We start from the raw sequence: 16535 nt of genomic DNA, 5'->3' as shown, positions 1-16535 counted from the left end.
TCAGGGCTGTACTAATAACAGTGAACCACTTTGGGTGGTTCTGTCCTCCCCAGAGCTTTGCCCAGCTGTAGGCGCCCTCCTCGAGGAAGCCCTCCAGCCCAAGGCCCCATCCCTCACTGAAGGACGCAGGCAGACCATGCGTGAGCCTGCAGAAACCAGGCCGGAAGAGGTCTGAGGGATTTAGTAGGAGTTTATTGCCAGTCTGTGTCTGGGCAGCGGTCACCGGACTTTGTCCTTCCTCTGGGGCATAGGTTTCCTCCAGAGGACCAGGAGGACAAGGGTATTGATAGCAACCTGCACGTGGCCGAAGACGGGGACACCAAAGCTGCGGTACAGGAGGCCGCCGACCGTGGGTCCCAGAGTTCGGAGCAGTGGTTGTACAGAGGCGCAGAGGCCCAGCATGGTCCCTGGGGGGGTGCATGGGGGTAGTCAGGCCCTGGGCAGCTCCCTGGGCCGACTGCCCACTTCCTGAACACAGCCATGGCCTCCCATCTCTCCTGACCCACCCTGACCTCACGGCGCAGTCCGCACCTTGCATAGTCTGGTGAAATACTCCCCTGAACACCCATCCTTTCCACCTGCCAGCTTCTAACCTCCAGTCCCCCACCCCCTGCCACCCGCCTGGGCTTTGGAGCAAACACAGCTCTCTCTACCCACTGGTCTGTTCCCCGAGGACCTCTCAGCCATGCAGGGTGCTTCCCAGGGCATTGGGCTGAGTCTCTTCCCTGCTCTAGAAAGTTTCCAAGCACAGGAGGAGCATGGGAATGGGGCCACAGGTCACCGCAGAAGGCCCCGCCCTGCCAGGCCTGCCAAGGGAGATGGCATCTGTGCCCGGGGCCCGGAACCTCCCGCCCAGGCTGTCAGGGAGCTGGCTCTCATGGCTCTTTCCCAGGGTGCCTGCCACCACCGAGGGCTGGTGATGCAGTGGGAGGCTAAGCCTGGCCCGTGAGACACCGTTGGGGCTTGAGTTCAGAGTGGGCACGACACCCCCATCCCACAGCCCCTCCTGGCCATCAGCCCCTCCTCCAGCCGCCCCACCCTGCGGAGCTCCTACTACTCCATGGAACTCCCCCTCACAGGGCTGGGAGGGGCTTCGGAAGCCCATGCAGGGCCCCTCCACCTGCCCCTCCTGTCCCCCGAGCAAGACTGAGCGGCTTCCGAGGCTCCCCGGACAGCCCCGACCTGCGCAGCAGCCTGCTCTGTCCCTGACACCGCATCTCCACGCCCCTGTGGCCAGCTACCCGCAGCATGGACGGGCACGTGGGCACTATCTGTGGCTGTTGTCAACACTCGGGCAACAAGGGGGGCAGCACTCGCTAAGCGGGAGGACCCCCCAGGACTCCAGGTGGGAGGACACTGCCTCTGGTCCCGTGCCCAGAGGGTCTCTGGCTCCAGGGACTTCAGAGCCCAGGTCTCCTGGAGTTGGAACTCCCGGGACTGGTCAGCTGTGATGAGGAGCTGGCCACGCCCCACCTGGGCTCAGGGCCCAGCATGGAGGACCATTAAGAGCAGCCTCGCCTGTTGCACCAGAGCAGCCTCTTCTGCAGACTCAGGGTGCAGTTCCTGCCTCTTCTGTCGCTGGGTTTCCAAGCTGCTGCTGGGAACCAGGTGCTGGCTCCTTCCAGGCCAGGGGTGGTGTCTGCGCATGACGTGGCCCAATGGCCTGGGCCTGGTCTCCCTCAGCCTCCAGGGGCCTCTTCCCAGCCAGGCCCGGTCCTCATCTCCCCAGGCCTTCCTCTCCTGTGCCCTCCTCCCGGCCTCTCCAAAGTGCTGCCCAACCTCCTCCAGGAAGCCCTCCTGGCTCAGCCTGCATCAGCCCTTGCACCATGGAGTCACAGTCCCGGAAGGCCTTGGAGGTTCCCAGGCAGCCCTGAGAATAGGCCTGCCCTTTGCAGCCTGGCCACATCCGGGCCTCTAGACCTTGGTCTGCTGCCTCCCAGACAGGCAGGTGGATGGAGTGTCAGATGTGTGCCCTGAGCTTTCTGGATCTGCTGCTGGGGAGGCCTGGAAGAATCTCCAGTACTCCAAAGGACTCCTGAGTCCTTTGACCTCAACCAGCCCACAGGAGCCCCCTGCACTGGCCAGTGTGTACCCACACTGTGCCTGGGGTGGGGCAGGAGCCTGGGTACCATCGGGCCCAGGGCACCCCCAGTCTGCATGAGGGGCTTTCTTAGGCCTCAAGAAAGAAAGCTGGGTCCGAAGTGGGGACTGGGGGATCTATGTCTCGGGGACCTGTGTCCCCTGCAGTGGCCCAGGGGCTTCCTGGATTTAATTACTGGTATGCATTCATTCACTCCCTCATTCATTCAGGAAGCTCCTGAGCACTTGTGTGCCCCCCTCCCCGTGCTGGGGGAGGGCCCAGAAGTCCCCGGGGCCTCCAGGCCTGGCAGGCAAAGTCCTCAGGTGCTTCTCAGGGCCAAGCCAACTGCCACCTGTGGGCAGCCCTCTCCCAGGTCCCTGGCCTGCCCCCAGCTGGGCTAGGTGGTAGGGCAGGAGTCTCATGCAAGACCCAGGCTCCCCACCTTACTCATCCCACACAGACCCCAAGCTCCCACCCCACCCACCCCACACACTCCACACAGACCCCAGGCCCCCCACTCCACTCAACCCACACAGACCCCAGGCCCCCCATCCTACCCACCCCACACAGACCCTAGGCTGCCCACCCCATCCCCACTGGGTAGCTCCTAGGGCTTCCTGGAGGAGGCTGCTCCACTCGCTGGCCACACTCACCTGTGTCCGAGGTGGAGACAGCCTTGGTCAGCATGCTGTCGGTGACCACGTTGAGGGTGCAGAGGCTGAACACCAGGCCGGGCACCAGCAGGCAGAAGTGGAAGACGCTGGACATCCAGGCCTGGGACGGCAGGCAGGAGCCGAGCTGAGTGGGGGCCTCACGGGACCAGGCTCCTCTCTGGGGTCTTACCTGTCCCTCCCCACCCTGACTGCTGTCCCTGCTGAAGAGCTGGCCCCGGGTGGGTGTGGAGGGGTGGAGGAGGCCCCAAGGGCTTAAGCACAGATGGTACCGCCCAAGTGGCCTTGCCCAGTGAGAGGGTCAGGTGAGTGGGCCCAAAGCGGGGAGCCCTCACCATGGCCAGGCCCACCACGATGAAGACCAGCACGCTGGCCCGGAGCAGCGCCTCCTCCGAGAAGTGGCTGCTCAGCTGCCCGATGACCAGGCCCTGGGTCACCTAGAACCAGACAGAGAGGGTAGAAGTGGGTATGGGGGAGGCGAGGGAGGGGCGTCTGGACTGTGGCCAGCCCCCAAAGCTGGGGACCTCCAGACTGGCCTGTGGTGGCCAGGGCCCCTCTGCAGAGAAGGCCCCTCAGCATCTGCAAGCCCCGGGGTCTCTCCCTACTCTTCCAGCAGCGACTGCATCAGGATGGGTCTGAGATCCCTGAGGAGTTGGGGCTCCTCTCCGCAAGGGAGGAAGGAAAGGCCCACACCAGGGACACCAGGGATGGACTCGGTGGGACAGGCTCGGCTGCAGGCTGCTCCCAGGGATGGATTCGGTGGGACAGGCTCGGCCGCAGGCTGCTCCCAGGCCAGGGCGAGGCTCTCTATCTGGTCATCTCAGCTCCTCCACTAAGCAGGGCATGCTGGGCCAACGCGCCTGGGAGTGCAGGGGTGGCCCCGGCTGGAGGAGCCCCTGGGCTCAGTATCTGCCCACAGGGCAGGCCCAGCCTGCAGCACCTCTGCAGGGGACCAGTCACTCTCCCAAATTCCTGCCAGGCAGAACAGAAACTGCTTCCAACCGGAACCATAAATGGTTTAAAAATCTTACTTTCACACTTGCTTTATCTTAGCGTTTTTTGGGATTTTAACACCTTTTTTTTTTTTTTTTTTTGAGATGGCGTCTCGCTCTGTCGCCCAGCGTGGAGTGCAGTGGCGCAATCTCCACTCACTGCAAGCTCCGCCTCCCGGGTTCACGCCATTCTCCTGCGTCAGCCTCCCAAGTAGCTGGGACTACAGGTGCCTGCCACCAGGCCCGGCTAATTTTTTTTTTTTTTTTTTTGTATTTTTGGTAGAGACGGGGTTTCACCATGTTCGCCAGGATAGTCTCAATCTCCTGACCTCGGGATCCGCCCGCCTCGGCCTCCCAAAGTGCTGGGATTACAGGCGTGAGCCACTGTGCCCGGCCTAACACGTTTTTTAAAGGAAGAGCTGGCAAGCTCACTTCGTGCAGTGCGTCTAAGAGGGGCTCACAGTGAGTGCTGTGAAGGACTTCAGAGCCAGGACTCAGACACCAAGGTCAGAAGCCTATTTGTGTTGCGTCTCAGTTTGCCCATTAAGTTTAAAAAAGCTTGAACTTAGGAGCCCTGCAGGTTGTGACATGAACCTGGAGCTAACAAGCCTGTCCCTGGCTGGACTTGGGGTCTGGGGGCTACTCTGCGGGCCCCCTCCTTCCCCTCCTCAGCCTCCTCTCCCGCTGCTCAGCCTGTGTTGGGGTCCCCAGGCCTCACCCTGCTCCTTCCCCGTCCCTGGGCAGTTCACCAGGCCCAGTTCCTGCGAGGGTGCCCCGACGGTGTTGGTCACCACCCCAGCTCTGTCTGTCTCAGGCAGGGTCCCCACTGCAGCCATGGCAGGCCCAAGTCCCCCACAACACAGGCCAATGACTGCTGTGTCCAGCCCAGCTGCAGGCTTCAGCCAGGGCCTGGCTAAGCGTCCTTCCTTGCAGTGAGCTGGGCGCAGCCTGTTCAGAACAGGCCCCATGGCACCAACCCTGGATTGTTACTATTATTGTTGCTGTTGTTTTTCTGTTTATCTCTTTTTACCCTGCCAGGGTGGCCCCTCCTGGCCCAAAAAGCAGAGGCCCTCTCTGCCCACAGTGGGGGTCCAGCCCCTCCCAGGAGCAGCTATTTTAGCACTAGTCTAGTCCTGGGCCCAGAGGCTGAAGAGCAGATGGCTTGGAGGTGCCAGGAATGCCACAGGCTTCCGGAGAGGCCGAGAGCCCCCACCCCCACCCCGGCGGGTCCCAGAATAGCACCCCCCCCGCACTCTGGCTGTCAGGCGGCCATCCTGGGTGGCGGCACATCATCACCTGTCCCACCACCCAGGGTCTGGTCCAGAAGCCCAGAGGAGCTGGTGGTGGAGGTGTCTCGCCCCGGCCCGGGAGCTGAGCGGTTCTGGGGGGCTGGCAGACAGACACCTGCCGCATCGGAGCTGCCAGGGTTTCAGGGCATCCTTCCATGACAGCGTGGCCTCTGAGGGCTGACGTCTTATCCTACCATGACAGCGTGGCCTCTGAGGGCTGGCGTCTTATCCTACCATGACAGCGTGGCCTCTGAGGGCTGGCGTCTTATCCTACCATGACAGTGTGGCCTCTGAGGGCTGGCGTCTTGCTCCTATGGGACCTCCAAAGGGGCCCACACTGGTCTAACCACTTTGCCACGTTAGGTCATCTCATCTGCCAAGGACCCTGCAAGGCGGGCACTTTGGCCTCATGGGACAGATTTGGAGAGTTTGGGAGACTTGCTCTGGTCACACAGCTGGTGGGCAGGTGGGCTGCCACAGATCCCAGCCAGCTGCCCATCAGAGGCCGGAGTCCACTGTCCTCACAGCGTGCCCACCACTGCAGTTGGCTCTCCCTCCCTGGCCTGTATGCCTGGTTCCCTGTGGACCCTGACATGTGCCAGATGGGAGGCCAAGGGCTCCCCAGCCTCCACCGGGGAGGAGCCTCTACTCTCAGAGGCCTGCCCCACCGGAGACCCCTGCCGTGCCCCCCAGCACGCCCTGTGTGCCCACTCACCATCTGGAGGAGCCCGAAGAAGGACATGAGGTAGCCAGCTTGGGCGGCCTCCAGCTGGAAGAAGTCCATGGAGATGATGGAGAACATGACCATGAAGAGCCCTGAGCCGGGGCAGGGGAACAGGGGTGAGTACCCCCACACCCCGGCCTTGGCGCCCACCTCCCTCCCGCCTCAGCAGCCTGGCCAATCAGGGTGTCTGGGCCCTGGCTGGTGACTGGTTCAGAGAGGGGCCTGTGATGCCAGCCGGGCCAATGAGACCCTTCCCTGGGATTCTGCCGTATCCCTGGTGTGGAAAGTGCCTCTCATGTGGTTGCTAAGCTCTGGACTGTGAGCAGGAAGGTGCTGGAAGGGAGGGACCCAGGGCTGACCATGTGGGAGGATTTGGCCCCCAAGACCCACCACGGCTGTCTGTTATAAGAGCCCTCAAAGTCACGTCTGCAATCCCAGCACTTTGGGAGGCCGAAGAGGGAGGACTGATTGAGGCCAGGAGTTTGAGACCAGCCTGGAAAACATAGTGAGACCCTGTCTCTACAAACACTTAAATTAGCTGAGCGTGGTGGCCCATGCCTGTAGTCCCAGCTGCTCGGGAGGCTGAGACAGGAGGATTGCTTGAGCCTGGGAGGTGGAGCCTACAGTGAGCTGAGATCATACCACTGCACTCCAGCCTGGTCAGTGGTCTCAAAAAAAAGGGCCCTCAAAGGGCCTGTTACTGAGGTTAGTAACTTGGGTTCCAGTTTTGAGAACCAACAGAGCTGGCCTAGGTGGGCTGGGCTGGGTGGGACAGGGGCCGGGGCCACTTGGAGTGCTGAGGGCCTATTCTCCATCCTGCTTCCTGGCTTCTCAGTTAGAGGAGTCCAGGCGGGGCTTCTGAGGGACAGGGCTGCTCGTGGGCTTGTCCGTGGCTCGCTATCCTATCTGTGGTCCGTGACGCCCTAGGGTCTGCTGAGAGGGCCCAGGGCCAGCATGCTTCAGAAGGCAGTGTTGACACTCAGACCTGCTGTCCCTGCATCTCAGGCTGTCTGGAGAGGACGTGGGGCCACAGGGTATGAGGGTAAGAGCTGAGGAGCACACAGGGATGCATGGCTGCGAGCCAGGCCCTCTGCCCGTAGGGACCCTCCCTGGGACCTGCAGGTGCACAGTGTAGGGGGCTGGAAGGGGGTGGGAAAGACCCTTTTCTGCCTTCCTCCCGCTCCCGCCTGCTCTACCACATCTGTGTGGACCTGTGGGGCACAGACCAGAGGAAGGGCTGGGCCCTGGCCGCAGCTGGGACTCTGCCAGGCTCTGGCCGCTGTCGGGGCAGTAGTTGGGACTCACCTGTGGGGAAGTTGGAGGCCACCTTCACCAGGAAGATCCTCGGGACGTCTGGCAGCCGCAGCAGGGAGGCGATGGCCTTCAGGTCGAACACACTGGCCCGGGGGCCGCCTGGCACGGAGAGGCCAGTTAGGCCTGCAAAGGCCATTGTCCCAATGCCCGCCCCTCGCCCGGCTGCAGGCCTCGCCATTCGGAAGGTCCTGTTGCGCCCGCCAGGGTAAAGCTTCCTTCCTTGGCTTCAGCGCCGCTCACTTGTGGGAATGGGAGCTGGTGATGCTCCCAGCTCCCAGGTTGGGCACCGCCCCTCAGCACACTTCTAAGCATTCCTAGGGGCCCCCGAATCCCCAGAGGCACTCAGGAAAAGCATCCTCTGCACGCAGGTAGACTGGCCTCAACCTGGGCATGCAGTGGCGGAGGCCTGCGGCAGTCCCTGAACAAGGGACCAATAGCTGCTTCCTATATGGTCCTGGCCTGGGGTCTGGGGCAGAGCGTGACCAGGCCACCAGCCCAGAGGAAGACAATGGCAATGCTGTACCACTCTCTGTGGCCACAAGTCACCGCCGTGGCCTGGCCCACTGGACACCTCTGAGTGCGAAGCCACAGGCCCCCAGCCCGGCTCACCGAGTCCTTCCTCCTTATTGTCTCAGGGGCTCCTGCCTCTCTGGCTCTGCTGTGCTCGCCACAGGCCCATCTCCACCCGGCCCTCCCCCTGGGCTTTCTAGGTTAATTCCATGACAGCCTCCTGCCCCAGGATGGTCCCAGGTGGGTCCCTCCGGCCCAGGCTGGGCTCTTAGTCCCTAGGCACCGAGGCATGGGCCCTGCCACGTGCCTGGCACAAAGGGGCTGGGTTCAGCAGGGGGCCAGCCTTGAGGGGACCCCCTCTGAGGAGCCTTGGCCTCTCCTCGTGGGACCAGCCTGACCATCCTCTGCCCTCCACCAATGAGTGCCCCTCGGGCAGCACCCTCGCCTCTCCCTGGACACTCAGAGCCTCCGGAGCCTTGCTGGCCCACCCACCCCATTGGGGGTCCCTCCTGGTCCTCCCCAGGCCTCTCTGGGCCTCCCCTCCTAGCACCTTCCCTGTCTGGGCCTCCCCTCCTAACGCCTTCCCTGTCTGGGCCTCCCTGCCTCTCTGGGCCTCCCTGCCTGCCGGAGCCCCACTTCCACCTCTTCATGACCACACCTCACTTGGCTTCTATGATGTCAGCAGCTGGGAGGGGTTCAAGGAAGGCAGGAGGGTGTGAGTAGCCCCCAGATTTCCCCCAGGCCCCCCGTACCCCTTGGCTGGAGCACGCAGGCCTAGCCAACGCCTTCCATTGCCCCGGCATCTGGGCAGGGTGTACCTGGCGGGGCTTACCTGGCAGTGGAGCCTGGGCGTCAGTTTTGGCCCCTTTGGTGCTGGCGGGGATGCAGGTGAAGCTGAGGACAGCTCCCAGGAGGGTGGCCAGGGCAGCCAGGATGGCCGGGCACTGAATCCTGTGGGCAACAGCCTCGGCTGCACAGGGTGCGGGTCCCAGGGCCCAGGCGCCCCAGCCACATCTCCCAACCTGCATCTTCGGTTGCACTAAAATAGCTTAAACCTGACCTCCCACATCCCCACAGTCTGTGGCCTAAAGAGTGGGGACTGGGACCCTCAGAGCACATTTATTAGGTGATGGATGAAGGAATGGGTGAGGCGCTCACCATCCCTGACCCTCGCCACGCCATGCAGGCCCCGGCAGCCCCTGTGGGTAGCAGCTGTGGAAGCCAGGCTGGTGAGCGCCTGGGGCGGGCGGCGGATCCTCCCAGGGACAGCAGCTCCCACGCTGGCCAAGGTCAGGAGAGGCTCCAAAGGGCAAGCCTGGTGTGCGTGTCCCTGGGAGGGGCTCTCCGAGACCTGGGCACCTGTGCTGTGTCATGGGGATCGCCATGCTGCCTCCCCAGCGTGGGCAAGGGTGGGCCTGGCATTCAGCGGGCCCTCAGAAACCGCCCCCCCTCCTGTCGGCCCCTCCCCACTTTCTAGAGTGTGGGGCATGCTGGGCTTGGAGGGGGCTTTGGGCTGGGATCCCAGAGCCTTGCAAAGCCTCGGAGGTGCCCCTCAGGCTGCTTTGCCACCTTCCTACCTGCCTGGGCCACTACCAAGGCCTGGGACTCTGGCTCTACCGTCAGCTTCCCTGCCATGAGTCCCCACCTGGAAACTTGGCCTGTGATTCCCCTGGAAGGAATCGGCAGGCCTTGTCACCTGGGGACGGAGGCACCTGAAGCTGGCTGTTCCAACTGTCACCATTGCTTCCTGGGGGCTGAGCCAGCCCCCTCCCCTCAGGCAGAGACAGGAGGAAATTGGGGCTTCCTACTGAGCTCGTCTGTAAGGCCTCCAGGCCTGTGCCAGACCGTCACGGCCTTCCTCTCAGCAGCTGAGCAAACTCCTATACAGCCTGCAAGGGCCCTTCTTGGTGAGGCCCCAGCCCTCCTTCCCAGACAGCATGCCATCTGAGAAGGACTCGCTTTACCAGCTGGCTAGAATCTGGCCCCTGAGGGCAGGTGGGCCGGGGTTGGACCCTGCACAGAGACCGCAGTGATCATTAGATGATCGGACAAATGTGTGAGCCATTCACACACACAGCACAAGTTCTGCCCCAACCTCAACAGATCCTCCAAATCTGCCCTGGCCAGGGCCTCAGGGCACAGGCACCAGTAGGGGTCAGGGTCCTGGAAGATGCCCTTGCACCCGAAAACAAGGCCAGCCACAGGCCACCATTTCCCCACCAAGGAGTTCAAAGAAAGGACTTTCCTCGCCCCTCTTCACCACAGCCACACGTGCACACACACATGCACACGGGCAAACTTGTACACACACTTACATGCATCCGCTTACCAGAGCAAGGAAGGGACTCGGTGCTACACTGACTAGGACAGTCAGTGGGGCCACCTCTGAGTCCAGAGAGTCTGGGCATTGGCCACCCCTCATTTCTGAGGTGGGACCCCTAAGCTCACATCAGTCTGGGGGGTGCTGGCATATCCACCCCACCTGTGCTGCTGCCCCCGCCAATCCATCAGGGCAGCTCCGACCCCTGCAGCACCCACGGCCCAGGACGTCAGCTACTCAGGCTTTCTGGCTGCTGGGGTTCCACACGAATGGGCCCTTCCTTTGGGAAAATGCCAGGGAAGGGGAACGGTTGGGCTCGGGCGCCACAGCTTGTCCCTCCAGCCAGCAGGTACAGATGTATGGTGCAGGAGGGACAACTGGCCCCTGTGGCCAGCCCCAGAGAGACGGGCCCTTTCTTTGGGACCCTGGCCTCAGAGACCTGCGTGTCACAGCTCAGGGTCTGGCTGGGCAAGGGCAAAACCTGCCTTATTTGCCAGATGTCCCAGAAGTACACAGGAGCAGACGCGCCACTTCGATGGCTATTTTAGGAGGCTGGTGACAAGCAAGGCATGGTGGCAGGAAGCCAGGCCCTCGAGTGGTGGTGGGTAAACCAAAGGCCTGTGCTGCTGTGGGCAACAGGAAAGCCTGGGGCTGGGGGACCCTGGAGGGCCCCAGGAGGTAGGGAGTCAGGTCCCACAACTGTGCCAGGGGCCGTGGGTGGCTGCGGGGGAGACGCAGGCTGTCCTTCCCCAGTCACAGCTCTCTCCTGCTCCCCAAAAATGAACTGCCAGGAGGGAAACGGGAGTGGGAAGGAAATCCAGCACGCTGGCCCCAGCCCTGGGGCCTCTGCACGCTGGACAGCCTGGGCATCCCCCAGGACCATTGACTTGAAGCACCCTTAGCACAGTGCCGTCAGCCCCTCCTGCTCAGCCCCCCTCAACCTCACCCCGACCTGCCAGACGCAGGGGCATGCTGGCTTCCCAGGGCTCATCCAACACTTTTATCAATGGAGCCACGACCAGGAAGGTGGGGACAGGTTAATTTGTCTTTGTCTCCTCCTGCTCTTTCAGTTGAATGGATTACAGGAGTGTCTATCTGGATGCTATTGGAAGGACACTGGACAGGACTCAGGGGACCCAGAGCCTCTGTCCCTTCTCTGCCGCTTACCTGCTAGGTGACCTCATCTCCTTATATGCAAATGAGGGCTGGGTTCACAGCTGCCGCTGCCCCTAACTCCACTGTTCTGGGGCCCCTCTGGACCTGCAGGGCGCAGCCCACCTGCATCCTGCCCACCAACCGCAGCCCACACCTGAGGCTGCCCAGACAGCAGGGCGTGGAGCTGGCTTTCAATCGCATCTCCAGGAACCTCTGCTGAAGTCTGGGCTTCTGTGTGTTCTACGGTGACAAGCCCTCATCAAGCCTCACCTTACTCTGAGGCTCTGAAAGGGGACGCACAAGGTGACAGCATGTGCCCAGGTCATCCTGCTGCCAGGAGTGAACCCACAGGTGGGGTTGAGGCTAGGTCAGCTGGGACCTGGCTTTGTGGGACACCTAGCTCACAAAAGGATGGGGCAGGGGGCCGTCCAGAGCGTCCCTGGATGTCCAGCCCAGGGCTGAGAGAAGTCGTCATCCATGCTCCAGGATGCTGCAGTTAGAACCATGTCTGAAAATGAACATCTTGCCATGCCACTCCTAACGCAGCTGCCCTCTGGCTTCCAGGGTGCCCCAGAAGGTCCTAAAGGCCCCTCTGGCCTGACCCTTCCCAGTCCTCGTGTCTCCTCGTACCTGGTACCCCCATTCCCCAAACACATAGCCCTCCAACCAAACCAGAAGCTCCCTCCTGCCCCAAATGTGCTCTGAGACTGGAGTGACTCACGGGCCCAGCAGGAGGCCTGTCCAGCCTGCTGCTCAACAGGGCTGTCCTGAGGGACAGTGGGGCCAGAACCATCTCAGCGGGGCCTGCTGCCTGCCCACTGTGGGAAGAACAGAAAGAACCAGAGTGTCCTGGGCACTGCGAGGCACACGAACTAAGGCAGTAGCTGAGTCACCTGGCTGGGGGTGGGGGCGGCGGGCCTGGGTCGCCCATATCCTGCTGCTCCCTCAGCTGCCTGCCAGCCCCTGCCCTGCATCTATCTGCCCCCGAGAGCCTCTTCCCTGTACAGCAGGTGCCCTGTTACAAACACCCCTGCACTCCTCAGCCTCCGCTCAGCGCTTGGGATGCCCTGGGTCGTATGGGGCACTGCTCACCTCCCCTGCCATCCCCTCCTCCCTCTCTGACCTCCAGTGCCCCTGGCTCCTTGTTTTTTCTTGGCTGGGCAGGGGTGTCCTGCCCACAGGGCCCTGGCACCCCCATGGCACCGGCATTGCCCTGGTGGCTGTCTGTCCACCCGGGGAAGGCAAACCCTGCAGGGCTCCCTGCTGTCTGGCTCAGGATAGGACTCTATGGCCTCTCCCCATCCCTCCCCAGGCTGTGAGGGGCTGGGCTCAGAACATGAGTCACAGAGCCACCCCCACCCAGCGTGTGTGCAGTGACTCAGGTCCCGGGTCCCTCCTCAGGCCAGCCTGGCCTCTCAGCCCTGGGCTCTGGAGGCTGGGCCCAAACCAGTTATACCAGTGCCCGCCCCCGCAGCTTGTGGGTGCCAAGTCCACTTCCTCCTCCCACCTGCTGCCCAGGTGGGTGCAGATGAGGCAGGACTGGGGCCTTCCAGAGGAATGGGATACACAGGTGGGTGGGCAGGGAGGGAAAGCCCACGCATGTTGTGCCTCGGTTTCCATCAAGGAAGGGCAGGAAGGCTGCAAGGCGGTGGATGTTCACAGCTGCACCAGACTCCTGCCCCGCACCAGGTCAGGAGCCAGAACAGGCTGCGGGCGTCGGGGCAGCCGGACCAAGAGGGCCAGTGGGCTGGCCCTTGCCATGGGGCACCAGGCTTTGCAGCCTGGCTGGCACCTGGCCCCACTGCCTTCGGTGAGCCCCCGAGGGGGAGGTGTGGGCCTCCCTCACCCTGTCTGGGTTGGACAAAGGCAGAGTACCAGCCACAAGGTCACCCCCGCAGCCCTCCTGTGCCACCACCACTCTGGGCAGCCAGCTTTTGCCACAGTGCCCAAGCAGCACCCTGTGTTTTGGGTGTGGTATGAGGAACCTGAGGGAGTCCCACACTGCCTGGGCCTTGGACGGGGACTGGGGAGCTCCATGGAGGGAGCCTCATCATCTCCTGGGCCTCGGTTACCCCTCCCATCAAAGGAAATGTCACAGCTGGTCTGATTATGAAACGTCAAGATTGTAAAGCGCCTCAGATCTTGGGATGAATGGAGGCAGGGAAGCGAATGGAATGTTCTGGCAGGTGTGGGCAGAGGTAGAGGCCATCTTGGCAGCTACTGGGAGGGAGAGGGACATGAGTGGTGTCTTCCGGGTCAGCAGCTGGGATGGGGGAAAGGGCAGGTGAGGACAGGAGGGGACCTGTGGCCTCGTAGACGGGCCTGCAGGAGGCATGTGTGCTGAGCTGCTCCAGCACCACGGCCATGGCTTACTGCCTGAGCGAGCTCGGACCCTCCCAGCATCCTTGTGGGTGAGTAAGGGCAGGGGAGGGCCCATTTCATAGGTGAGGAAGGCTGGCCAGGGAAGGAGGCGGCAGCAGAAGGCTGGGCCCTGAGCCGGCAGAGTACCTGGGGGTGGGCAGCACCCTGGGACGGCGGCCACCCAGCTCAGCCACCTGCTGGGGCCCAGCGCTCCTCCCCGTGCCCTCCTCACGCCCTTCCTCACCCTGGCCACCCTGGAGAGACAGGCCCTGGGCGGTGCCGGCTCCCCACACCTCACACCTGCCAGCCCCCTGGCCCCAGGGTGAGCCGTCCCTGCTGTCCCACCAGAGCTGCCCACACAAGTGCGCTAAGCCCCATCCTCCAGGGACACCCTACCAGCAATGTGCTCGGCTCCCACATCAGCTCTTCCCTCTCCCTGGGGCGCCTCCCCATGGCTCCTCCCACCCTTAGCATAGCCTCCTGGACCCACCTCTGCCCCCATTTATAGCACGACTTCCCAACCTCCTCTCTTTTCTCCCCATTTCCCTTGACCTGTCTATTGCATGAGGCTTCTGCGGCTGGCACTGACTTGGGGGGGTGGTGCTGGTCCAGCACTGGGGTGGCCTCCCTGCTGCAGATGCTGGGCCACTGTGGCTTCCTTGGCCACCAGCGGTAGAGGCACGGGTCCCTGACCCCCACAAATCCCGTGGCCCTTGGCTCCCAGGACGTGCTCCCTCCTCGCCTCCCAGCCCCGAAACATGAAGTGCTGGGGGGCGCAGGGCTCCGAGCCATCCATACTTGAAGATGCACCCCATTTCTCCCCCTTATCTGGGTGCCTACTCAGCTCCCTGGAGTGCCTGACAGGCACCCAGGCTGGGCCTGAACAAGACCCAAATCCCAGTGGCGCCCCAGGCTGCTTGGGCCTCTGCGCAAGGCGCCAGGCTCCCCAGGGTCAGGCACAGCCTTGGCACTGCCATCTTGAGTTCACACCCACATCCCACCCACTGGCAAAACCCAGCCAGAATCTACCCTCTGCTTTCTCTCATCACGGTCCCCTCCGGTCCAGCCACTGTCCTCCCCCACCTCGGCCAGCACAATGGCTGTCCTACCGGTCTCTCTGCAGGGGAGCTCACCCCCCATTCTCACCCCTGCTGTGCCACCCAGGGCACCCCGGCCTGGTGCCTGCCCCTTCTCCCTCCCTCCAGCCACACGGCCCCCTGGCTTCCACACCTAGGGCCTCTGCACCGTGGTTTCTTTGCCTCCCTCTCCTGCTTCAGGCCTCGACTCAGATGCCACCTCCTCAGACAGGCCCTAGTGATCCCATCTATCGAGCCCCCAGTTCTACTTTGTGACTTTTTGCTCCATGTAGCTCAGCCTGATGTTACAGGAATTCCTATCACATTCCCTTCATCCCAGGGACTCAGCCTGTGTTGTCTGCCGCTGTATTCTAGAACCAGAGTCCTGGGGGCAATGTTGAGGTGTTCAAACTACCCACCCCACCCCACTCCACTTCCTGCTCACAGCCATCAGCAGCCATGAGTCCCCAGCCCAGGCTCCAATGAAAATGCTGGGAGAACGTTTGGGGACTCAAACAAGGCCCGCAGCACAGCCCTAGAGACCTCCGGAGAGGGAGGTGTGCTCTGGGCACCGTCCAACAGCTCAGCCCCGCTGCCACAGCATCCCAGCCCCAGGGTGCTCCTGTCCCCAGCAGGAGGCTGCTGGGAGGCCTCCCTCCTCTCAGGGCCTCAGTTTCCCCAGCGTCCCAGTGGGGCTGTGCATGGACAGCTTGGCAGTCCAGTCGCGCCCCGGACAGCACTGAGACATCAACTGGCCCTATCCAGGGCCAGCCAGCCCGGGAGGTCAGGCCTAGGCCTTGCGCGGGGCCAGACGTCCCCCGTAGCCACATCACGTGGCCACTCGCGCCCCACGAGCAAAAGGGGAAACCGAGGCCGAGAGGGGGCGGGGCGCGGCCGACCCAGCCGCGGGCGTCCTGACTTACAGCCTCCGCCCCGGCCCCCACCACTCACCCGTACGCGGAGACCAGGGTCCCGCCCAGCAGGGAGCCGAGGATGACTCCGACGCCGAAGCAGAGGCCCAGCCGGCCCAGGGCCGCCGGCCGCTCCTCGGGTGCCGACAGGTCGGTGATGACCATCTGGGCGGCTGGGGACGGGGCGGGGGAGCTGAGCGGCGAAAGCCCCTCGGAGTGGCCCTTCCCCACCAACCTCCCCAAGCCCCTTCCACCCCTGACCTGCTCCTCCACAAGCCACGCCCCACGTCGCCCCCCACCCCCGTCCAGCCCTTAGGGCCAGACCCCGCGCGCACGCAGACCTCCCTGGCGGTGTCACGGGTCCTCCGCAGGCTGCCCCCGACCCGGCCCCACCTGGACTCCAGTCCCCCGGCCCTACCTGGCAGCGTGTGCATGAGCGCTCCGGGCAGGCGCGAGGCGAAGAGCAGGTAGACCCCGGGCAGGGCCGGGCTGGAGGCGGCCGCCAGGAGCAGGTAGAGCGCCAAGGCAGCCAGGAAGGAGAGGGTGAGCGCCGCCCGCGCCCCGCGCTGGTCCGCGAACCTGGGGGTCGAGGGGCGGGTCAGACCCTCACGGAGGCGGTCAGTGTCCCCTTCCCCCCGTCCAGGGGCTGCCCGGGCGGGGCTGACCAGGGAGGCTGGAGTGCGGGATGGGGATGGACGGCGGGGGCGCCTGGGCGGATGCTGGGAGGCCTCCCTCCTCTCAGGGCCTCAGTTTCCCCAGCGTCCCAGTGGGGCTGTGCGCAGACAGCTTCACTGAGCTGGGAGTCTGACCCAGGGCAAAGAGCAACTCCGTGTAAAAATAAATGGTGGAATCCCAGGGGACCAAAGGATGGGCCCGCGTTTTACAGAAAGCGTTTCTCAGGTTGGGTCTGAGAAAGCAGCGCCTTTCTCCCTTCTGTTCTGGGCCACTGGAAACCCTCCCAGAGACCGCTGCTGGTCTGCTGCCTGCGGAACCCTTCATTTCTGCCTACGGGTTCCTCTGAAGAGGCAACTCCCAATACGTGTCCCTTGCTCCCCTGTCTGCTGTGGCTTGTGGGAGGATGTCCCTGTCCTCTCTCAAGCTCAGTGTTCCCACAGCACTGAGACCCGGGGTG

At 63.3% G+C, this 16535-nt stretch overlaps 1 protein-coding gene across 3 annotated transcripts in view; it reads right to left on the bottom strand.

Annotated features, from left to right (window-relative positions):
* Positions 1-172: 172 nt before the first annotated feature.
* The window catches only part of SLC67A1 (solute carrier family 67 member 1), a 22766-nt gene continuing 6403 nt past the window's right edge, over positions 173-16535 (bottom strand). For all 3 annotated transcript variants that reach the window (XM_004050450.5, XM_019036425.4, XM_004050452.5), the window contains exons 4-11: positions 15822-15982; positions 15444-15576; positions 8413-8531; positions 7062-7169; positions 5748-5848; positions 3087-3188; positions 2734-2854; positions 173-407 (exon numbers count right to left, since the gene is read on the bottom strand). In XM_004050450.5, coding sequence (XP_004050498.3) covers positions 220-407; positions 2734-2854; positions 3087-3188; positions 5748-5848; positions 7062-7169; positions 8413-8531; positions 15444-15576; positions 15822-15982 — 1033 coding nt within the window. In that variant the 3' untranslated portion in view covers positions 173-219. The remainder of the gene's footprint in view (positions 408-2733; positions 2855-3086; positions 3189-5747; positions 5849-7061; positions 7170-8412; positions 8532-15443; positions 15577-15821; positions 15983-16535) is intronic.

The sequence above is a fragment of the Gorilla gorilla genome, chromosome 9, assembly GCF_029281585.2.
Source record: "Gorilla gorilla gorilla isolate KB3781 chromosome 9, NHGRI_mGorGor1-v2.1_pri, whole genome shotgun sequence".
Classification (NCBI taxonomy): domain Eukaryota; kingdom Metazoa; phylum Chordata; class Mammalia; order Primates; family Hominidae; genus Gorilla; species Gorilla gorilla.
This window is presented reverse-complemented; position numbering and strand designations above follow the sequence as displayed.